The sequence below is a fragment of the Cornus florida genome, unplaced genomic scaffold, assembly GCF_030987335.1.
Source record: "Cornus florida cultivar Cherokee Brave unplaced genomic scaffold, ASM3098733v1 CherokeeBrave_3.0.0_Hap2_Chr10, whole genome shotgun sequence".
Classification (NCBI taxonomy): domain Eukaryota; kingdom Viridiplantae; phylum Streptophyta; class Magnoliopsida; order Cornales; family Cornaceae; genus Cornus; species Cornus florida.
Genome location: NW_026775580.1, coordinates 94045087 through 94062621, shown reverse-complemented (window position 1 = coordinate 94062621; position 17535 = coordinate 94045087). Strand labels below are relative to the sequence as shown.

General features: G+C 34.4%; 3 protein-coding genes across 5 annotated transcripts; 1 reads left to right on the top strand and 2 right to left on the bottom strand.

The window, feature by feature from the left end:
* Window positions 1-592: 592 nt before the first annotated feature.
* Window positions 593-2780, top strand: LOC132275977 (pentatricopeptide repeat-containing protein At5g66520-like). Its single transcript, XM_059777211.1, has one exon. It carries the CDS (start codon window positions 681-683, stop codon window positions 2589-2591), a length of 1911 nt encoding a protein of 636 aa, XP_059633194.1. The 5' UTR covers window positions 593-680; the 3' UTR covers window positions 2592-2780.
* A 309-nt stretch (window positions 2781-3089) lies between these two features.
* LOC132275978 (omega-amidase, chloroplastic-like) lies at window positions 3090-13325 on the bottom strand. Of its 3 annotated transcripts, XM_059777212.1 has the most exons (10): window positions 12922-13323; window positions 12138-12254; window positions 10913-11137; window positions 10659-10752; window positions 7573-7647; window positions 5766-5844; window positions 5062-5077; window positions 4114-4194; window positions 3798-3880; window positions 3090-3384 (listed from the first exon to the last, which is right to left on the bottom strand). In XM_059777212.1, exons 1-10 carry the CDS (start codon window positions 13231-13233, stop codon window positions 3297-3299), a joined length of 1170 nt encoding a protein of 389 aa, XP_059633195.1. In that variant the 5' UTR covers window positions 13234-13323; the 3' UTR covers window positions 3090-3296. The 3 variants fall into 3 exon arrangements, with proteins under 3 accessions (XP_059633195.1, XP_059633196.1, XP_059633197.1); XM_059777213.1 differs by lacking the exon at window positions 3798-3880 and having other exon boundaries at window positions 12922-13325; XM_059777214.1 differs by lacking the exon at window positions 7573-7647 and having other exon boundaries at window positions 12922-13324.
* A 1036-nt stretch (window positions 13326-14361) lies between these two features.
* On the bottom strand, window positions 14362-16730 carry LOC132278144 (uncharacterized). The gene is made up of 2 exons (XM_059779958.1): window positions 16671-16730; window positions 14362-14949 (listed from the first exon to the last, which is right to left on the bottom strand). Exons 1-2 carry the CDS (start codon window positions 16728-16730, stop codon window positions 14362-14364), a joined length of 648 nt encoding a protein of 215 aa, XP_059635941.1.
* Window positions 16731-17535: the final 805 nt, after the last annotated feature.

Sequence of the window (17535 nt, the reverse complement as noted above, 5' to 3'; positions counted from 1 at the left end):
TCGTGGGCCTAATAACACCACCAACATCTATAATAATTACTAATTAGAAATATAGTACGTCATTATTTTTATTAAGATATATTAATGCATAGTAGATTAGTAACCAAGTAATGACATAACATATTTAATAATTTTTAATATATTAATGTAAAAATCTAAATATTACATTTAAACACCTTTTAAAAATTACCATCATTCACATTATAAATATTTAATTCTTTTTTAACTCAACATTTTAAAAATTACTTTTTAAATGTTCCAGACAACTTTTCACATGTAAAAAGACACTTGCTACACCCTTAGACTCTCTACATTGACTTAGGAAAGGGGTCGAGACTTACAACACCACATTTGTGTTTTATTTTTATAAAATAAAAGAAAATGATTCTGGCATAAATTTTTTTTTTACAAATGGTATTTTTCTCTACTCCAATTTTCACACTACTCTTATTTTTCAAAAAGAGACCAAAATCTTATTAATTATAGACAAATCAATTTATACTACTTGTTATTTGGTTTTAATATAAATAAGACCAACCAAAAAATAATTCTAACATTTTTTATACCCATTTACACATGGAAAATTTTCTTCCACTTTCCTGCTTACCTTTCATTTTTAACCCAACAAATGCTATGCTGAGTCGACGGAATCATCATCCACATTATTTTGGCAAACTGAAATGGTTCACTGTGTTTCATTCTTGTGCTCATCACTCCCATTTCACTCCTCCCCAAAGCTTCAAAGCCACTATTCAACTGATCATCACTCACCCGCTTCAGAATCCCTCAGAATTGATCTCCTCCACAAATTCAACTCCCCATTTGAACTCAAACAAGTTCATGCTCACATCATCAAAACCAACACTCATCACTCTATTCTACCCCTTACCAGAGTCGGATTTGTCTGCGCTTTTACTTCTAGTTTTGAATATGCTCATCAAATCTTTGAGCACGTCGATAAACCAGAGATTTTTGTCTGGAATTCTTGTTTGAAAGAATTGGCCCAAGGCGATTCTCCTAATGATGCTATTTTGCTGTTTTATCAGATGATACAGTATAATATTTGTCCTGACACTTTCACTTGTTCTTTTGTTCTCAAGGCTTGCTCACAATTACTGGACCTTTTACATGGTAGAATTGTTCATGGGTTCATAGAGAAACTTGGGTTTCAATCAAATTTGTTCTTGCAAAACACAATTGTTCATCTCTATGCATCTTGTGGTGCGATGGCCGATGCTCGGCTTCTGTTTGATAAAATGTCGCAACGAGACACAGTGACTTGGAATATAATGATAACTCAACTGGTAAAACGAGAAGACATTGAGGGAGCGTATGCACTGTTTTCCGAAATGCCGGAGAGAAGTGTGAGGTCGTGGACGTCGATGATTGCTGGTTTTGTTCAGTGTGGGAAGCCAAAGGAGGCTGTTGAGCTTTTCACAGAGATGGAGGAAGCAGGGTTGAGTCCGAATGAGGTCACGGTGGTGGCTGTTCTCGCGGCATGTGCTGATTTGGGTTCACTTGATCTTGGCAGGAGGATTCATGAGTACTCGAACATAAGTGGGTTTGGAAGAAACACTCGTATTTGTAACACACTGATTGATATGTACATCAAGTGTGGATGTTTGGAAGCTGCTAGTAGAGTTTTCGGGGACATGGAGGAACGAACAATCGTGTCATGGTCAGCCATGATCCAAGGGCTTGCCATGCATGGGCAAGCTGAGGAAGCTATGAGACTCTTCGATAAGATGATCCGGATTGGCGTCAAACCCAATGGGGTCACCTTCATTGGAATCTTGCATGCTTGTAGCCACATGGGGTTGATAAATCAGGGTAGGATGTTCTTTTCTAGCATGACTAGAGATTATGGAATAATTCCCAAGATTGAGCATTATGGTTGTATGGTTGATCTTTTCAGCCGGGCAGGGCTCCTTCAGGAGGCCTACGAGTTCATCATGAACATGCCCATCAAGCCAAATGGGGTTGTCTGGGGTGCTCTTCTCGGCGGATGCAGGGTTCACAAGAACATCGAATTGGCTGAAGAGGCAATCAAACACCTCCTTGAATTGGACCCCGCAAATGATGGATACTATGTGGTTTTGTCGAACATTTATGCAGAAGCAAAACGGTGGGAAGACACTGCAAGACTGAGGAAGTTGATGAGGGATCGAGGGGTGAAGAAGACACCGGGGTGGAGCTCAATCAGTGTAGATGGAATGGTCCATGAGTTTGTGGCTGGGGATGAGACCCATCCTCAAGCTGAGGAGATATTTCAAATGTGGGAAAAGTTGTTTGGGAAAATGAAGCTAAAAGGTTACGTACCAAACACTTCAGTAGTTCTGCTGGACGTGGAAGAGAGTGAGAAAGAAAAGGTTTTATTTCGCCACAGCGAGAAACTAGCACTGGTTTTTGGGCTAATGAAAACACCAACTGGAACACCAATTAGGATAATGAAGAATCTTCGAGTTTGTGAAGATTGTCACGCAGCCTTGAAACTGATATCAGAGATCGTTCAGAGAGAGATTGTTGTGCGTGACCGGAATCGGTTCCATTGTTTCAAAGATGGTTCTTGCTCTTGTGGAGATTACTGGTAGTGGATTCAATTGCTAACAAATCACGTAAGTTCTATTGAATTAGCACATTCAAATGCAATGTACATCCAAAATTCATTTTGTAATTTATGGTGCTCCTTAGCTGAAGAGTCCTTTGATCTGCTGTTTCATATGATTTATTTTGCACGCAACAAAATATTGATCAGATCCCTTTTGCAATGCTCTGGGTTATTAACTTTGAAACTAACCTGTTTTAGACTTGGAACCTGCCTGCCTTTACTATAATAAATGCTAATTCTAAAATGTGACCATATTGTTGAAATATAAAACTACCAGATGGCTCTATTTTGTTACTATAAGCCATGCAATCTTCAAGATGTAACCACTTTCTCAAAATGCAACACAAACGACTAGCCAACAATGAGAGAGAAATTACTTAAATTATCCCTTTATTTTAGGCAAATGAAGGCTGTATGACATTAAAGAAACATCCAACAAACCCATTCGGGCACAGTTCATCCTAACAACGCCAAATAAATGTTCTTTTTTTTTTTTTTTTTTTTTTTTTTTAATAAAGTTAACGCCAAATAAATGGTTGATCCAGTCTCATTCACCAAGTGGAGAATGTTCTCTTTCGTTGACTAGATCATCATGCCGATAACACCCCGTGAGATGTTCTCATGTTTGCTGTCCTCATCACCATTTAACTCTCACATTTTCACATCCCTTCAGAGTTTCTCAAATTCCTTATTTGGTCGATCTGGGGTTCAACCTTTGAACATCTACCAACTGGTACAAATCCCCTCGCCTCTGCTTCTGGAATGGAAGGTATGTCCTGCAAGTTATAATGCAAGTTAAAAACTAAGGACCATGGAGAATTGAGTTAAATCATTTGTAGGGCCGTTTATTTCTGTGGAAAAAAATATCCTCATTGAAAATGGACATAACGTGGCCACAAAGTGCAAAAATGATTTTGTTATGCATCTGTATCATTTCAGATCGGAAAAAAAATGGTGAAAACTCATCTGCCTAAATTCTTATAAGATCATGGAAAGTAATAAAAAGCAGGAAAATTGATGAATGAATGATCTCTACAAATACATGCTAGGGTCAGGATTGTTTAGTTTAGTGAGGTGGCCAGTAGAATGATGGAATTTACCAAGGAAATGACTACCATAATTAATCAAGACTAAGTAATTTGGAAGAATTTTACTAAGTTTATTATTCCATGGTTGGTAAGCATCTTACCTTCTGAGATCAATTAGCGAATAATCGATCTCTGCAATGACTATCACCTCATCATGCTCTGTTGTCGCAATTACCTCTCCATACTGCCACATTAATTTTCTTTAGACATTGGTATTCAACGCTCAAAACAAATAAATTATATCATTGAAAGGTTCAAAGTTTTAGGCCTATTTATATTATTTGTCAGAACACATGCTCCATTATTTAGATCATTAAAATCACGAGCAAAAAATGAGAAATAAAAATGAAATACAACTGTCATGCAAGTTAGATGTAAGAAACTACGTAAGACTTAATATTGAAAGTATATGCTCACCGGTCCAACAAGGGTGGAGTGCCCCCAAGCCACATAACCAGCACCAGCATCTCGGGCAGGAGAACAAGTTGCGACATACAACTGTCAGTTGAGTGTGGACACCAAATAAGTCGTAAACAAAAAAATTATGACAGGAAATATGTAGTGAAACCTAAACATAACACAAATCATTATTTTGTTCAATTATGAGATGATGTTCGATACGTACTTCAAACATCAGTAATTTTCCAAGCAATGACGTGGCAATGACTAAAGTTCTACAGAATTGAACAGTGTGCTGTTCAGGGGCAAGACCCATGTTCACCAGCTAAGTGATCAGCAGGTGTTTAAGAACTGGAAGCTACTGAACCAACTAGGTAATCTATTTATCAACTTTTTTTTTTTTTTCCTTCCTGAGAGATCAATAGTCTGTGAATGACAGTTTTTCTTATAAGAACTACAAATGTAAAGAGCAGCAATAACCTTACCAAATTGAGAACATCACGATTTAGGAACAAAAATGGAGAAGAAAACTTGGATATGTGTAAGAATTTAAACACAAAAAATAAAATAAAAGAAGCTTGGTTTTGACATTTGAATTTGTGACTTTTATTTGTTTTATTTTATTATTTCTGAAAGGTTCTCCAAAAACCTTTTATACAGAAAGGAATTTTGAGTTACACAACAGCAGGTCAGATAAGACCACCTAAAAGAAAAGGAGAGGAAAAAGTAGAAGTAATAGCTCCTTTCAATATTTAAAATGGCTTAGAACTGAAAATAAAAGATGGATTAATAGGTTCCACTTCAAACCAATCAAACTCCCACTGTCTATGTTAAAAGCATCAGTGCTGCTAAGCATGGAATCTTTTGGTCTTAAGATTTGACAATTGGAAATATATTATTAAGTGTCATAAATGTATTACTAGCAGTTTCAACATGTAACAAAAATAGAAGTTACGAAGAGAATACCTGACAATCTGCTGCCCTGCAGATCAACAGACAAAAATAGAATCAGTACTGTTAAGAGGTACACTTCACACAAGCCATACAATTCACCAATAATTACATCATAGTAGGAAGAAAGATGAGCAAAACATTTAAAAAAAAAAAAAAAAGAAGTGAATTTAAAATATATACATTTAAAAGAGGAAAAATGCAAATGAAAACTTCAATCAGTACTCCTCAAAAGACCACAGCAAAGGTCAGTCACTAAGACCATTAGCATTTGATTGGCTGCTTGTTATTTGTCACACATAAAGGACAACTTCTTCCATATTGTTAATATTATATCTTCTTTGCCATTTGTTATAAGACAAAACACCCATGATTGCATGATTCATTTCGGTCCTCCACAGTCAATGACAAAGCAAGAAAATGTATTATGAATGGCAGATTTTTAATAGTAATGGACATATTAGGTGTTCAAGGCAACATTAACCCTTTTTCCAGCACAGGCACATGACCTAACATATAAGTAATCAACAGTTAAAAAATACAGAGCAAGCAGAAGTCCATAAAACAAACAGAAGCCCGGAGATGCACTTGTCTATTGCAAAGAATTCCAAATTTCATCTTCCCCCAATCAAACAGAATTTTATATTCTCCCAAAAGGACTTACAATTGAAGATTTCTACATGGAAGTAACTTGCAGATACTACATGCTAAAGCATTACCTTGCCCTCTGCAATAGCTCCCAATGCAGTGGCCCAGTAGTCATGTTAAATGCTCCAGGATAGCAAAGCAAGTGAGCTCCTAATATTCAGGTTGGCACAGTCCTGATGTTAGAAACATCTATGCCAATATAATAAGCAGAGAGAATCATATGAATAATTTTTTCAACAATTTCAGACCAAGGGAATCAATAAGGGTGAAAAAAAGTAAAGAAAATTAATAGGAAATGGTCGGATTTGCAATTTCAATCTGTCAGAATTGCAATGGAGATGGAATTATACTTCCACTGTGAAGAGTAAGCACCAGATACCAATGCAGTAATAATGACGTTCAGGGTTTAACATGTGTGTGCATCTTTCAATATTTAAATGCTCTTTAGTAGCTTAACTATGTCTTTCAAAATTCAAATGTTCTTAATGAAGAAAATAAATTATTTTCCATTATTTTACCTTTTTATTGTAAATTGGATGCTTTATTTTCTTTTATCTTAAAGATGTAACTAACAATTTGACACTTCTTAGTCACAAAACAAATCAACACTGTCAATCTAACATTGTCAGTGGCTTTGGGGATCACAGGTTTTGAGAGGTCTTTGGTTCCCATTTTTCCTAATTTCCAACATTGCATCAACAGCAATTTTATCTTTACTTGAATCTCAAGTTAAAATTAAGACGCACCAGTATCTTCTGAGAGTATAACTTATAAAAGATATCCAATATTAAAAAGATACCTTCTGAACATTATTTAATTCATAGGAAATCATCTTTACGGATTGGATGGCAGACGGCCTTGTGGATGCACAATCCTACAGCTCATATGCTTAACATGTAATCAAACTGCTTAAAGATTAACCATTCAAAAAACAAAAAACAAAAAAAAAAAAAACCTGCTTAAAGATTTATGATGATTCACAGGTAATAGTAATAACAAAAACACTGCACAAATTTACACTTTCCACCAAAGATCAAAGACAAAGCTTAACAATTCCTAATATAAATTTTACCTCTGAGAAGTAGATTCCCAAGGAAAAATTAGTTATGACATCATAGTTGTTTTGGTAAACATATAATGGTCCATCTAACTGTTAAGAATTATGTCTCAAATTCCCATTATTATTAGTTTCTATTTTAGAGTGTATTTTTATGGTAATTTCTTATAGAGACGTGAATTGGGCTCTAAGAAATTGTAATCATTGTCCACAAAGGAATTGGGTATGTGACTCTATAAATAGACACTTGGGCTATTGTTGAGAGTTATGAGTTGAGAGAGATGTAGCATCATGAGGGAGTACGTTGATGGTAGGGGTGAGTTACGGGTTTGGTAGAGTGAACACTGATGGCGAGAGGGAGTTTCGTGGAGTACACGGAGAACTCAGTCAAGAGTTTGTGTGCATGGTCCAATGTTGAAATTCTCTACTATTGTAATATCTCTACATATATAGTGAATCTCTTCTCATCCGTGGATGTAACCCTGATTTTGGGTGAACCACGTATATATATCGTGTTGTGGTTTGAATTATTGTTTTCTTTCTTTCTTTTGCTTCCGTTGTGCCCCAACACTAACCCCAGCTTACCAATTGAGGTAAAGTACAACAAATTTGCATCTATCCCCAAGGTCCTTCAATATAAATCACCATACTGAAAGACACCCATTCTTGATGTACATGAACACAATAATTGTAGAAATGTTAGCATGATGAGAAAAATCGAAAAACGGTCTTCTTAGATGACAGAAATTACTGAAATAAGCCTCCAAATGAAATCAATAGCAACTAATTTTAATAAAGGAAAAAAAAAAACACACACACACCTCTTGCCGCATATAATGTAGCTAATTCCAGGAACCGAATGTCATAACATATACCGATACCAATACGACCTACATCTGCAAATCAAACTCGCTTGTTTATTTTCTGCTACATCAAACAAAAGATTAGTGGATAAGAAATGAACTAATAACAAAATTTTCCTGTTAAAAAGGAAAAACGTTAAGGGTTTCATTATGAAAATTTAATTAACTGCAGAGAGAAAAAGAAAGTCAGAATTTGACAATCCATATCAATGGAGGTGAACAACTAGGTGGCTGTTAAATCTTCTATGTCATTATATTTCCTTTTCCATATCAAATCGTTAACAGTCAACAGAGGAGAAAGACTAAATATTGTCCAAACATGATACATCCTACAGTTCTATTAGGAGAATATCTAGGCAATGATACCAGATCTGGAGTATAGTCAAATTCAGATGTCAAAGGATTACAGACTTTAATACCCCGTGTAAATTTATTAAAATCCATATTAATTTTATCTATCCAAAAAAATCTATATTTTTTCGGTCTGAATATATATTGATAATACGTAAAAAAAGCTGCTCATTACGACTTGGAACAACCCTTTTTATAAGACACAAGGGAGGCACTAGCAAAGATTTAATCCTAGCCCGATTAAAAAAATCTATATTGTTTCTAATAAAATTAAGACTTAAATTATACTCTTTGATAGCATTTCTAACGCTTATATATTCTTCTTAAAGCATCTGTTGTAGAGGATGTTAATATGAAAAGAAGCAAATTGTAAACCCTTGGAGCTTGAGTTAGAGTTAGATCTCGTCTAATGAAGATTGGATATAATTCAAGTCTTATTTTGTGTTAGTTTTACAGAAATGTACAGTTAATATACTTTTATTATTTAGTTTTTTTAGGTTTTGGGAGTCAAGTGTATTTGATGTTTTATTTGGGGTCAAGTTATTCAATTGAATTTTCATATAGAAACCTAGTTGGACTTCAAAATTTTAATCTATTAGGTGATTCCTAGGGTTTGTTTGGTTAGCATGAAATAGATAGAAAGGAAAAGAAAAGGAAAATATTTAACTTTTTTAGGAGTTTGGTTAGCGTGAAAGAGAAAATTTTCAGGAAAGTAATTTTCTTGAACTGCTTAATTTTCCTCAAAAATTTTCTGACATAAAACACAGGGAAATTTTACTTTCCCATGAAAGTGGTGCCTTCACATCTTAGTTTCCGATCATGTCCATGTCACTCTCCTCACTTTCTCCACAAACTTTTATAACAAGTGAGTTTCATTCTTTTGTAAATTGCTTATAAGATCATGTAAATACTAATTTAATTGTATATAGTTTTATATCAAAATTAAAATTTTTTTTTATTTTTATTTTTTTCCTTCCACAATTAATAATGATTGAGAGTGATATATATATATATATATATATAAATCTGAGTATTTAGTAAAAAAGTGTTGGGTAAAAAACTAGGTTAGTGTCTTTACGTATATAAGTTTTTAAATTATAATTTAATTCATATATATATTTTTTTATACATAGACTTCTAATGACTTTAGGACTCAACTACTGAAATGTACCAAACTCATTTAATTTTAACTCTACATATATTAGATATACCAAATTAATTTAGTTTTAACTCTACGTATATTATATGTACGAAACTAATTTAGTTACAAGTATTTTATTTCTATGAATATTTTTTTTTTTTTTTTTTTTTTTTTTTCTATGACTAAAAATATATATATTAACTTCAACCTTTTATCCTCAAGAATATTCGGATTAAAATTTTTTATTAATTAAACTTGTACCTATAATCACATATATCTAATTATTAAACATCAGAAGACAAATACTATAATGTCCATTAATTTATCTTTGAACTTAAAATTTTAATTTTGTTCATAATTCTGGAGATATAATAGTATCTCAACAGAGTACAAAATAATCTTATAATTAAAAGGGTAGTTTTGGGAACTGCAATCACTTTCTTTTCACTTTCATTCTTTCCAAACTCACAAAACAATATTTTCTTACAACTTTCTTGAAAAATTTTCTTGCTAACCAAATACATAATAGAAACTTGATTTTCTTTTCCTTTCATTTACTTTCTTTCACTTTCAATTTCCATCAAAAATTTCTATCTAACCAAATGGACCCCTAAGGAATTCTAAGTGGAACATAAATTAGTTTCTTTTATTCTCCCCCCCACCAAAAAAAAAAAAAAAAAGAAAAGAAAAGAAAAGAAAAGAAAAAGAAAGTCCTAATCAGTCCCGACTGTTTTCCCCACCTTTTAACCTTCAATTTGACACCTGAACACCTTATTTAGTTGTCATGGCTAATTTTTAGCAATCAAATTTATAAATTTCAACTTATCACTTCTTAAAATAAATAAATAACTTCCAAACCCTTTCTTTTCTAAACTCTACATTCTTTTTTTCCGCCCTACCTAATCCACAAGCTTTTCACTAAGAGTCATTCTGTCTGTCAGTAACTTGTTGAATAATAGTAGCCGGATGAGATATTTTGTTTTCCAATTTCCTGCTATTGCATTCCTTCCAAAATGTGAAGCTCAGCAGCACCTTTCATGCTTCCAATTGTCCTTGCATTGGGAGTTAATCATCTTGACTGCATATAATGAGTCAAACTCTACCCAAAATATCTGGCTTTAACACACCAAAAATGTGATTAAGTTTCTTAAATCCGTCTTGCATCAGCATCCTTAATGCTTTAGGATTCAAGGAACAACCCAACCTCTAATTTATTTTAATGGTTCTAAAGATGTTTCACATGGTACTAACTTGTATCACCATATGCTATGGAAAATGACAATTCAATATCCAAAAGGCGCTTATAAACCCCTCTAAACTGACTAAAGGAGCATTTTTGAGAGCCTATCATAAATTCCCTCTATCTTTTATAAATATCTACTTAACAAATCATTAGACATGTCAATTAAGCCTTTGATATAAACCAATTAATGGATTATTAGCATAATACAAATTTTGATATGAAAAAAAGAAAAAAAGAAAAGGAAAAGAAAGAAGAGTTCAATCTATGTCGTACTGTCCTTGTAACAGGTGAAGGGAGAGCACTCCAAACCTGTGTCTACAATTGTAGGTGTCTCCCCTGCTGTAAGAGTTTTTGATTCCTTAAAGGTCATCTGGCCTGGAATATCAATGTCAAAGAGATGTATCTGTATTCATGGAATGTGACCAAAATTTTTTGTTAGATGCACATAGAGGAATATTGCAAAGCAGTTAAATGGGGAATTCTATATGAATAATATTTCTAATAGATAGCAAATTAGCAAACTGGTTAAATGATGACTTAGTAAGAATAGCTAGGACATATACCTTCCTGTGTTTGGCCAAGAGCTTTCCATCAGTTCCAAAGACGCAACAGGTATTATACAACCGATCACCAGAGCGCTCTGGTATAGAGCCACCAACTATTGTGATCTGTAGACTCCGAGAAAGTTCAGACAGCATTGCAGTTGAAGGGGATGCATCACCACCAGAATCAATATCCTCTGCATATACTGGAAAACTATCATTTGAATATGGGCTATTCCATATTTCCTGACATGACGGGAGGGAAACCATTATTAATTCTAGTTCTAGAAGGACCAGTGCCCAAAGAAAGTTGCAGTACCAATATATCATAGGAAGATTAAATGCGAGGAGACAGAGGATGTCCATCCACAATCCACAAATAGACAATCACAGATGGGGGAAAAACAAACATGGGAATATCAAATGCCTTTGAATATATAAACTGTGACAAAAAAACCCATTATTGAAGACCTGTTTGGGTAGACCAAAGAGAAAATCTTATGGAACTTTCCTTTATGTCCTATGTGCACACATACAAACATACGTTCCAACAGGGACATGATTGATGCACCTTTCCCTTTGGAGTGGCAAGAGATATCACTCAAACTAACAGCCAGTGTAATCTCATGGCAATTGATTTATTAAAGTAATTAGATCCATGTTATGAATTCTTCACATAATAATGCTGCAATTTCCAATATTGAAGCATTTTTTAGGTATGCAATTTTAGTACTGATAGATAGAAAGTGTTTTAGAAGGTTTTTACTTATTTTTAGGGTTTTACAAGCCTATAAAATACGAGTACCATTTTGAAGCAGTGTTAAGCCAGTGATTTCATAATTGAACTTTGAAAGAGCTTTAAGAAAATCCAAAATATTAAAATGGCTCCAGACAAAATACTAAACAGGCAGTAATTAAACATTGTTTATTTAACAATTTTTAAAAAAAAATTATTTGACTTCCATTCCTGCTGCCGTGCTTTTCTATCCGGACCAAACAATCTGTAAGTCTTACATATTGGACAACATGAACATCGAATGGCACTAGGGTCGTAAACCTGATGAGATAAGGTTAAAATAGTACGGGAAAACTTATCATAGTGATTCTCTTGTTCCACTCAAGCTTCCAAAACCAGAATGTTTTTACTTGAACATTTAAGAAAAATTTAGTAGTCACATAGAGAAGTGATGCCAATGTGCAGAAAATGAGATTGCATGCTCAGATACACTTAAATTCCTTCACTTACCGGAAGAAGAACAAGCTGAGCACCCTTCTCTGCAGCCTCCTCGATTGCTTTTCGAGCATGAATAATGTTTCTCTCCTTGTCAGTAGTCACTGACAGCTGGCAAAGAGCGATCTTGAACTGAAATAGAAGGAAGTAAGTGTTATAGCCTGATGATCCAAAGGTAGAATATTTAGAAACAAATGTCACAACTCTTCTAAACACTTCAGAACACATCCAGTAAAAAAAAATAGTGAGACAAAATCCATTCAGTTTAAGTTAACATTATGAGAGAAAAATAGTACTCAAAAACCTAACCTAGTTCTTCTTTGACATGCCATACCATTTCCTATAGCCTTTACAAGTAATTCACCAACAGCTAACACACTTCCAATAAAATGACTAATGCATGATAGCACTTCACTCGTAAATCATTCAGTCTCTATACTCCTGATCAGCTAAAAATTTAAAGCATACTTGTTCAATTTTCAAGCAATCTCTTTTCCTTACTCATTCTTTCCGAGAAAAATTTAGACATTCAAATACATAGTTGAACAAATTTGAATCAAGGAGCACAAAATCTACAGGAAGCGTCTGACATGAATCGTCTAGAACACACATACACACGAATACACACATATGCGCGTTTGGAATCAATTAAGAGCAACAGAGTATTACAACGTATAACTAACAGGACCGAAAAAAAAAAAAAAAAAAAAAAAAAAAACAGATCAAAAGAACAATTATGTATAAGTACACGCATAAAATATATATATATATGTATGTATGTTTGAGTTTGGATTTTTGCCTTGGTAACAGGAGGAGTGGGCAAAGGAAGAGCAGGAGGAACCCTAGCTTCGTCAGGCTTGAAAGAAGTAGCCATTCTTGCAGCCGAGACGACGGTGTGGACCGCCTTGGAAAACTTCTTGGTTTTACTGTAATTGTTGAGGCTTACGAGGGCAAATGAAGAAGAATTAAGTGATGAAAGCTTGTGGACTTGAGAAACAGAGTTGAATACACCGAGATTTGCAGTGTTGTCGAGGGTTGAAGAGGAGAGCGATCCAATATCAGCCTTCATTTTCACGAGCATTGAGCAACAGACTGGACCCACTGTGGACATATAAATTGGAGAGGAGCTCTGGAATTCAGGATTTCTTTTTCTTTTTCTTTTTCTTTTTCTTTTTCCATTTTCATTTTCATTTTCATTTTCATTTTCCCACTCTTGTTGCCAATGAGTAAACGACAAAATCAATCACCTGCCTCTGGATTAAAAGGAAAGAATAAAAAGAAAGGAAAAGAGAAAAGAACAAAAAGAAAGTGTGGCCCTAACCGATAAAAAGAGGAAAAAAGAGATAATAAAACCATCCTCCTTAATTTCTTTAATAGTAGTTTCTTTAATTTCTTTTTTACTCTGGATCAATTTTTTTTTTCTTCATCCTACTTTTTATAAAAAAAGGAATTACAACTATTTTTCTTTTACTTGTACAAACAGAAAGAGATAATAAAACCATATTTTCTTTTTTTATTGTTGTAAAGCACCTGTTAGTATAACGGACAGAGCTCCCTGTTGCTTATTTTATAACCTAAACTTTTTTTTTTTTTTTTCGAAAAATGAAGCTATGATATAAATATAAAAAAGTTACAGAAAAAGGCCTTTGGCCCGAACAAACCCAAAACAAATGGGGAAAAATGAGCCCAATCCCAACCCAAAACAAACCTAATAACATCATAAGAGCTTATGGCCCTAAACCTAAAACAAAGAAATCATTTGGTGACAGTTATGAAGCCATTACCGGAGGATTTTAGGTGCAATTCTGGTGGCAAGGCCTGTGACGGCAAAGACAGCCCTTGGCTTCGAGACTCAGTCTGGCTGCCTCGGCGGAGGACGGTAACAAGAAGGGAAGATGTCCCAGTCCTTTAGGATGAGATGACCAGCATTGGAATTCCTTAGAACCCCCAGTTTTAGGGTTGAGGTGATGCTGTTAGAAACCCGTGTCAGAATTGAGTTTTGGGATAACTTGAAACCTTTAAAGATGCAAGCATTCATTTCTTCCCAAATATGGTGCACCAGAGTAGCGAGACAAAGCTTTCTAACCTAGTTCCAAGGAAATGGAGAGGACCATTGAACACGGAAATTAGAGATTAACTCCGGCCAAGAGAGCTGCGCAATGGATATTTTGCATTTAGCCTTGAAGAAACTCTAAAATGGTGCTGTGTAATCACATGAGAAGAAGAGATGTGAGTGGGATTATGGGCTGGCATTGCAGAGGGGACATTCATTCTGATGCCGAGCCATGGATATCTTGTCCAAAGTTGGGAGACGACCTTGCACAGCTGACCAGAGATTGAATCTCATATGAGGGATAGCTGGGGAGTGCCAAACGAGATTGAACCATGGCACTCTTGGCAGGGTTGGGGATAATTGAGCCAAGGTGTGCTTGATTGGGGCAGGCAAACCAAGCAGCTCAGGGATTGCCCTTGATAAAGAAGTTGGGAAATGCCAAGAATTGTTGGTGATGAAGCTGCTGACTGTGGTTGTGCGCTCAAATCCTGCATCAGAGAGGAGGTGTGATTGGAATCTAAGGCTCAATGGACCCAAAGGAAGCCAGTTATCATTCCAAAAGCAAGTAGAGGTACCATTGCCAATATGGTGTTTGCTGATGTGTCTAGCTGAATGTCTAAGATGCAGGAGTTTCCTCCAACTCCAAGACCAGGATTGTGGAATCTCTAAAGCCCAAATATTCCTGTCTTTAATGAGGTAAGTTTTGTACCATCCAATCCACACTCTTTCACTGTTGTCAGTCAATAAATCCCAAATATACCTTGTAATGGCTGCCTGGTTTGAAATTACCAAATTAGGGATGTCCAAACCCCCAGCCTCCTTAGGTTTACATATAAACATCCAAGCAATCTTTGCACATGTGGGCTTTATCTCAATGCCAGACCATAGAAAGGACATGAAAATTATGTTGAGCTAATCAATAACCCCTTTTGGGAAAATGAAGATACTTAACCAGTAAATCTGAATGGACACCAAAACTAATTTGATTAATTGTAATCTTCCTCCATATGAAAGGGATCTTGAGGTCCAGTGAGTGATCCTATAGGTAATCCTTTCTACGAGAGGCCTGCAGTCAGTTGATCTTAGGCATTTAGAGATCAAAGGCACCCCTAAGTGCCTAATGGGGAGAGAACCAGTCCCAATGCTTAGCAAACTTGAGATTGCAAGTTATGTGGGTGGATCAATACTAGAGAGAAATAATGAGCTTTTGTTCAAGTTAATAGATAACCCTGACATGGTACAAAAGTGGTCTAATTCACATTTTAGGATTGACATTGATGTAATATCACCGTGATAGAAAAGAAACAAATCATCAGCAAAAGCAAGATGGGTAGTACCCAAGTCTTTACATCTCCAATTGTATCTAAACCTTGGAGCTCTTGACACAAAAATTTTCACAATGGAGGTAAAAACATCCATGATAATGACAAATAAGAATGGAGAGATAGGATCACCTTGTCTTAAGCTTTTGCCTTTGAAATAAACCTTGAATTCACCATTAATAGCCACTGTAAAGGATAGGGATGAGATGCAAGCATAAATGAGTTGAATAAATGTAATACCTCTAATTTTTAAAAGGATATAATTAGGATTTAATTTATTTATTTTATTTGCATTTTAATTTATTAGTAGTTTCTTTAATTTCCTTTTTACTATGGATCAATGTTTTTTTTCATCATCCTCCTTTTTTATAAAAAAAAGAATTACAACTATATTTTCTTTTACTTGTACAAACAAAAAGAGATAATAAAACCATTTTTTTTTTTCTTATTGTTGTAAAGCACTTGTTAGCATAACGAACAGAGTTTGGAAATTCTATTAGGCTCCCTATTGCTTATTTTATAATTTAACATTTTTTTTTTTTTCAAAAAGTGAAGCTATGATATAAATATAGAAAAAGTTACAGAAAAGGCCTTTGGCCCAAACAAACCCAAAACAGATGGGGAACAAGAGCCCAATACAATCTCTGTTTCTCTCTCTAAGAAGGATTCTTGAATTAAGCAAAGGTTTGCTTCGGGCCTCCGATCATATCTCAGAATTCAACGCATTTTAAAAGTGTCCTTTTTGATGGATCAATTAGGAGCCATTCATTTTGGGATGTGTACACGTGGCGAGAATCTGAAGCTGTAGGTCCCATTTAACTGCTGATAAGTGGGGTCATTCCTTATTGGTATCTCACTCTTTCCATCTTATAAAAAGTGTCATGTTTGGAAAACCGTGACTCACAACTTTATATGTTCGGAGGGAGTAATTCTTAAGGTTCGATCGGGTCGGGCTTTAACCAAAGTTATGGCATAGAAACAAACTTCAATTTCAATTTGGGTCGTTGGAAGAAAAAGCTTAAATTTGGGCCTAACCTTGTTTTCATATTGGGCTATACCATCTCATGCAACCAACAATTTTTTATTTATTTATTTTTAGTGTACGTGTATATAATAAGACACATATCATTCAAGTTAAAAGTGCGATTCAAAAGAGAGGTTTCAAAAACTTACTTTCCGAATCCTTGCGAATGCCGCTATATCCATGAGGCTAACACCACCAACATTTGACATGGCATTATTTTTATTAAGATATATTAATGCATAGTAAATTAGTAACCAAGTAATCACATGGCATGTTTAATATTTTTAATATAACTTTGGATGTGGGCTTGTAGCTACTTGAAGAGATTTTTCTTTTATTTTTATTTTTTTTAACTTGTTCCTCCTATTAGGACTGCATAGATGTAAGATCAGACGATTATTATCTTGAAATTTCAAGTTTAAGTCATAATTTAAGCAATATTTGTGATTTTACGAATTATTATAAAAATTCTTACATACGTTGTAGTCGGTACGTGTCCATAAAATGCACAATTAAAATTAAACGTCAACTCACATTCAAAATTTAAAAAGGGTTAGATATGCAATTTAGTTACCCCTACTTATACAAGACCCAAAAATATAAAAAATTCAAAACAAATTCTCAGTAAATTAATTTTTAATAGATTAGTATAAAATAAATTAAAATTTAAAGAAAAAGAAACAAACGAAGAAAAGTTGATTAAAATTAGGGTGAACTACATTAAACTCCACTCTTTTCTATTTGTGTTTTTTCACTAAACCTCTCTTTTCTATTTTTTTGTCAAGAAACCCCCCCTCAACTATTAGAAGGGAGTGATTTAACTAAATTTCGTTAACTAACTATTTGAGGGGGTGATTTAATTCTCATATATATATATATATATATATATATATATATATATATATAGCAAATAAATTTCAAGAAAAAAAAAATTAGGCATTATTTTTGGTAGTGTCCCTTTAATAAATCTATATAAAATGAAAATTAATAAAAATCAAATAAATGAATGCACAA